Raw genomic sequence first — 5,648 nt, 5'->3', positions numbered from 1 at the left:
CGCGATGAGCGAGGAATAGTAGTTAGTCCTAGTCACCCTCATCGCCACTAGGTAGGATCTAACATGTATCCTAACCCGTGTTCGGTCGGATTCGGTTCGGCTGGCCCTCCAACAGCTCTCTAGGCATCTTTTCCGACGTTTCATCTCTCTCAGCTCCTCGGTAAACCAGGGAGCCAATCGAGATCTACGTCGGGTCAGAACTGAAGAAGCTTCTTGGATGAGAAAAAACCAAGAAAGTCCAGTTGCCTTTTGAAAAGCACTTTTGGGCTGGCTATAGTTTATGACAGACATGTCAAACACAAGGCCCGGGGGCCGGATGCGGCCCGCGAAGTGGTTTCATGCGGCCCACGAAGCCATCCTGGAAACAGTGAGGGAACGGCCCCTGCTACCTTGGCCCTGGCCCAGGCCGGCCGGGAGCCAATGTACAATTTTGTGGTGGCCATCTATGCTGAAACGCATTCAGTCTTAGCTCCACAAGGCCGTCTAGAAACAGTGTGGAACCAGCCCCTGCTGTGTCGGTCCCGCCCCCTGGGTGCATGCTGGGGAGGTGTCACCCTTTGTGAGGAATGAAGGAATGCACCATCGCCTGGAAGTGGCCAGCAAATGGCCCTCGCCTACTTCACATATCCGGTTTGATGGGCTCTGCCCTGATCCCACCCCTTTCTGCCAGAGACCCTCAGATCTGTCCCACTCCTGCCCAGGCCCCCACAGGCACCCGAATGATGTAGAGCTGGCCACGCCCACCCAGTAGGCCACATCCACTCCATCCACGCCCAGTAGGCCGCACCCACCCTGGCCACGTCCCCCGCCCCGCCCCGCCCCCCAAGGGCAACCGCAATGTTGATGCGGCCCTCAATGAAATTGAGTTTGACACCCCTGGTTTATGAGATTTAAAATACTTATATCTCCACAGAAGGCTGCTGCAATATTTCTTTTTCTAGCAAAAGGATATGTTTTGATTCACTTCTGTTGTATTCGCAGAACTTTTAATCAAACGGTTGGAACGTTTGAAGAACTGCAAGCATACCTTGTGGGTTACGTGGCAACTTTGGCTCGAGATGATGAAAAAAGGCACGCTCAGTAAGTCTTCCAACTGGTTTCTGAAACTGTAAGGAAGGTAACCTCACCAATGTTGTGTCAAATTAGATAGAATTGGAACAGCGGGCTTATAAAATATGCACCAAAAATTCTACCACCTCTGGTGTTGCTCGTTTGGTAAACATTTTGATCAGCACTTTGAAGCTTAAGAAAATCAACACGCATGGACTTTTTATTTGAGCGAACAGTTCAGAATAATAAAAACACAAGGTTTTGCTTTAATTAATAGAAGATGCTGCCCTTTGCTTCCAAATGTTTTCTGCTAGAACTGTTCAGCAACGACACATTCTAAACCAGCTGTTATTTCATATCTGGGCCCATGTTTCCATAGTGCACGTAAGTGACAATTACTTGGCAATTTTTCAAGCTTCCAACACCTTTTCCATAATTCAGCGTCCTCGTTTCACCTTCTGCTCTTTACATAAAAATGTTCAATTTGGATTCCCCGTACAAGATGACAGGAAACTCTTAAGCATGCAGCTCTGAAATGTTCTCTGAGGTCTTGCTTGCAATCTTAAGTTCAGCATCCTGCCAGTCATGTCCCCTAAAACCAAACTCACCCGAGACATGTAATTTGTGCCGTCCCCCAGTGCTGAGCCAGTTTAAATCAATATAAAGGACATGTTGTAAGCTTAAGCTTTCTACAGGAATGTAAACTACTAACAGTCAAAGCAAATTAGCTTAGCTTATTAGCTTAGCGGTAGCTAAGAGTCAACGGAATTCATGGTGGGCTGGACTTAGATCTCCTGTGGGCACGAAGGGACTTGAGACTAATGACGTCCTTGATCCCTTCCTCTGGCTCAGCCTGGTTATCTCCTACCGAGGCTTCTATAATTTGGTTTTAATTCCAGTAAGTGATCCACAATTTCTTTTTAAAACTCCCATATTATGGGTTACTTTGTAAATACAGTACTTTTATTCTTAGCAAGGACAGAACATGTATATTCCCAGAAAAGCTAATCAAGATCACTTAGTGCTGTGTGCCAGCACCATCACTATTGGAGATGCTGCTTGAAGCCATGGAGATGCAGCCAATTATAGATGGTGGGAGGGTCCTCAGTCTCAGTCCTCAACATGATGCTCACCTTTGACCACGCTGGGTGGCAATTCTGGGAATTATGCTTCCCAATAAAGGAGGATTGAAATGAGAGGTTCTTGATGCTCTCTGAGTTTGCTTGTTTTCTTGCAGACGTTTCATTACCCAAACTAGGTAACATCATCAGCAAGGAGTGGGGTTTGTTCTCAGTTTTTATTCTACTTCCCACACTGTACTTGTCACAGATTTGGAGGGCAAAAGCTTGAAACAGCCAAGTGCCCCATCAATCTTGTTCTTGTTTCAGTCCTTCTGATTTTAAGAGATTACAGGTAGTCCTCAACTTACAACTATTCATTTAGTGACTGTTTGAAGTCACAGTGGCGCTCGGAAATGTGATTTATGACCATTTTTCACACTTAACGACCATTGCAGCATCCCCATGGTCACGTGATCTCAAACTTTAGATGCTTGGCAACTGGCTCATATCTATGACGGTTGCAGTGTCCCGGGGTTATGTGATCACCTTTTGTGACCTTCTAATGAGCAAATTCAATGGAGAAGCCTTATTCACTTAACAACTATGAGACTAGACTAGACATAGACTAGACTAGACAAGAATAGAATAGAATAGAATGGAATGGAATGGTATGGTATGGTATGGTATGGTGTATGGTATGGTATGGTATGGAAGAATAGAATAGAATAGAATAGAATAGAATAGAATAGAATAGAATAGAATAGAATAGAATAGAGAATAGTATGGAATGGAATAGAATAGAATAGAATAGAATAGAATAGAATAGAATAGAATAGAGAATAGTATGGAATAGAATAGAATAGAATAGAATAGAATAGAATAGAATAGAATAGAATAGAATAGAATAGAATAGAGAATAGTATGGAATAGAATAGAATAGAATGGAATGGAATGGTATGGTATGGTATGGTATGGTATGGTATGGTATGGTATGGTATGGTATGGTATGGTATGGTAGAATAGAATGGAATGGAATGGAATAGAATAGAATAGAATAGAATACAATACAATACAATAGAATACAATAGAATACAATAGAATACAATAGAATACAATAGAGAATAGTATGGAATGGAATGGAATGGAATGGAATGGAATGGAATGGAATAGAATAGAATAGAATAGAATAGAATAGAATAGAATAGAGCTGGAAGGGACCTTGGATCCCTTGGATCTTCTAGTCCAGCCCCGTACTCAAGCAGGAGAACCTATCCCATCTCAGACTGGCTGTCTAGTCTCTTCTTAAAAATCTCCAGTGATGAAGTACCTACAACTTCTAGAGGCAAAACTGTTCCACTGGTTAATTGTCCTAACTGTCAGGAAGTTTTTCCTTAATTCCAGGTTGCTTCTCTCTTTGGTCAGTTTCCAACCATTGTTTCTTGTCCTGCCCTCTGGTGCTTTGGAGAATAGTTTGATGCCCTGTTCTTGGTGGCAGCCTCTCAAATACTGAAATACTGTTATCATGTCACTCACTACCTTAACAAGAAAGGCAAGAAAGGCTGCAAAATGGGATAGAACTCACTTAACAAATGTTTTGCTGAGCAACATAAATTTTGGGCTCAATTGTGGTTGTACGTCAAGGGCTACTTGTGTTCTACTGGTCTGAAATAAAAACAGGAATGAGTGCTCAGGAAAAAAAAAGAAATAAAAATTGATTTTCCAATGCTTTTATTCTTTGCTTCATTACTGTAAACTCACAAAAGGCCCTGAGAGCTATAATCAAGTCGGATGACTGTTTATCGAACAAATTACTATTTCAGGCTACGGCTATACACACAGAGAGAGAATGCAATTGATATTTAACGTCTCATGAAATGTTGCTATTTTATGAGGACTTTAAATAGCACTGTGGGCGATGCCTGGGGTTCATTTGCATGTTTTTTGACATCTGAGGGGGAGAAGGAGACCTTGTAAATTTCTTTGGGCTGCTTCACTTTTGCTTCCATCAGATTTTCCTTCAATGGAAGATTTAAAACTCCCTTTTCCCAATTAGTTCTCCTAAGGTTTTCTCATTATTTTTCCCAGGGCCAGTACAGGTAGTCCTAGACCAGGAGTAGGCAACCTTGGCCCTTTTATGACTCGTGGACTTCAACTCCCAGAATTCCTGAGCCAGCATGGCTCAGCTTGGAAACCTCTCCCTTTCCCCTCAGCATGGCTGACTCAGGAATTCTGGGAGTTGAAGTCCACGAGTCACAAAAGAGCCAAGGTTGCCTATCCCTGGCCTAGACTTACAACAGTTGATTTAGTGACTGTTCAAAGTTACAATAGCACTGGAGAAAAAAAAGACTTATGACAACTGGCTCATATTTATGACGGTTGCAGTGTCGCGTGGTCATGTGATCCCCTTTTGCGACTTTCTGACAAGCAAAGTCAAAGGGGGAGGCCAAATTCACTTAACAATTGTGTTACTAACTTAACAGCTGCAGTGATTCACTTAGCAACTGTGGCAAGAAAGGTCGTAAAATGGGAGGAAAAACTCACTTAACAAATGCTTCGCTTAGCAGCATCAATTTTGGGCTCAGTTATGGTCTTAAGTCGAGGACTACCCGAATTGAATTCCCTATTGTAGAGCAAACTTGCATCCTTATGATAAGTATCTTTGAATTCAAGGACCTGAAAACATATCGGGAAACCTAAGCATCCTGATTCTGTTGAGTAAGATCAGTCATGAAGCTGCAGTTATTGTGACAGAAACACAAATCAACTGACAAAAGACACTCTCCTTCCCTTTGTTGTGATATCATTAAAAGATAGCTTTGCCCCAAGCTGTCCTCTTGGTGTGACAGCTGCAGGATGCCTTGAAGAATCAAATCTCTACAACCTGCCTCCAGAAGCTGTGAATGCTCCAACACTGGAAGTTTTTAAGAAGAGACTGGGCAGCCCTTTGTCTGAAATGGTATAGGGTTTCCTGCCTGCCTGAGCAGGGGGTTGGACTAGATGACCTCCAAGGTCCCTTCCAACTTTATTATTATTATTATTATTATTATTATTATTATTATTATTATTATTATTATTATTATTATTATTATTATTATTATTACTATTACACATGTGTAGAAAGAGAACGGACTCCCTCCTTCTCCCATTCGTTCCATCAGATGGTGTCCCTGCACTCAACAAATGCCATTCAATTTTCCATTGAAACGAATCAGGATTTCTTTCCAAATGGTGAGAAACATGGACCGTTCCTTCCACGTCTGTTCGTGGTTTCTGGTCTCCTTCGTCTGAAAAAGTTCCAGTGGCTTTTCAGACTGTGACTGAATCCTCTCCTTCCTCCCAGCTACCTTGAGTGCCTATGTAATGCACAGAAAGGCAGGCTGTAAGTCAAAATAATAAATCCATCATGAACGTCATGAGATCTAAGATTTACCACCGTTGCTGCTAAATGTCACCGTTCCGACAGATGAAACCGTTTAAAAGAACTTCAAGGCAAGGATTTCTTCCTTAAAGAGCATTTTATTTTGGAAACAAGATATC

At 42.3% G+C, this 5,648-nt stretch overlaps 1 protein-coding gene across 1 annotated transcript in view; it reads left to right on the top strand.

Annotated features, from left to right (window-relative positions):
• Positions 1 to 5,648, top strand: part of PRKG2 (protein kinase cGMP-dependent 2) — a 75,776-nt gene that overhangs the window by 53,540 nt on the left and 16,588 nt on the right. The window contains exon 9 of the mRNA XM_029287371.1: positions 982 to 1,080. Within this exon, the coding sequence (XP_029143204.1) occupies positions 982 to 1,080 (99 nt within the window). The remainder of the gene's footprint in view (positions 1 to 981; positions 1,081 to 5,648) is intronic.

The sequence above is a fragment of the Protobothrops mucrosquamatus genome, unplaced genomic scaffold (genome assembly GCF_001527695.2).
Source record: "Protobothrops mucrosquamatus isolate PMUCROS unplaced genomic scaffold, P.Mucros_1.0 scaffold3, whole genome shotgun sequence".
NCBI lineage: Eukaryota > Metazoa > Chordata > Lepidosauria > Squamata > Viperidae > Protobothrops > Protobothrops mucrosquamatus.
The sequence above is the reverse complement of the archived record's forward strand: the minus strand, read 5'-3'. Positions and strand labels throughout refer to the sequence as shown.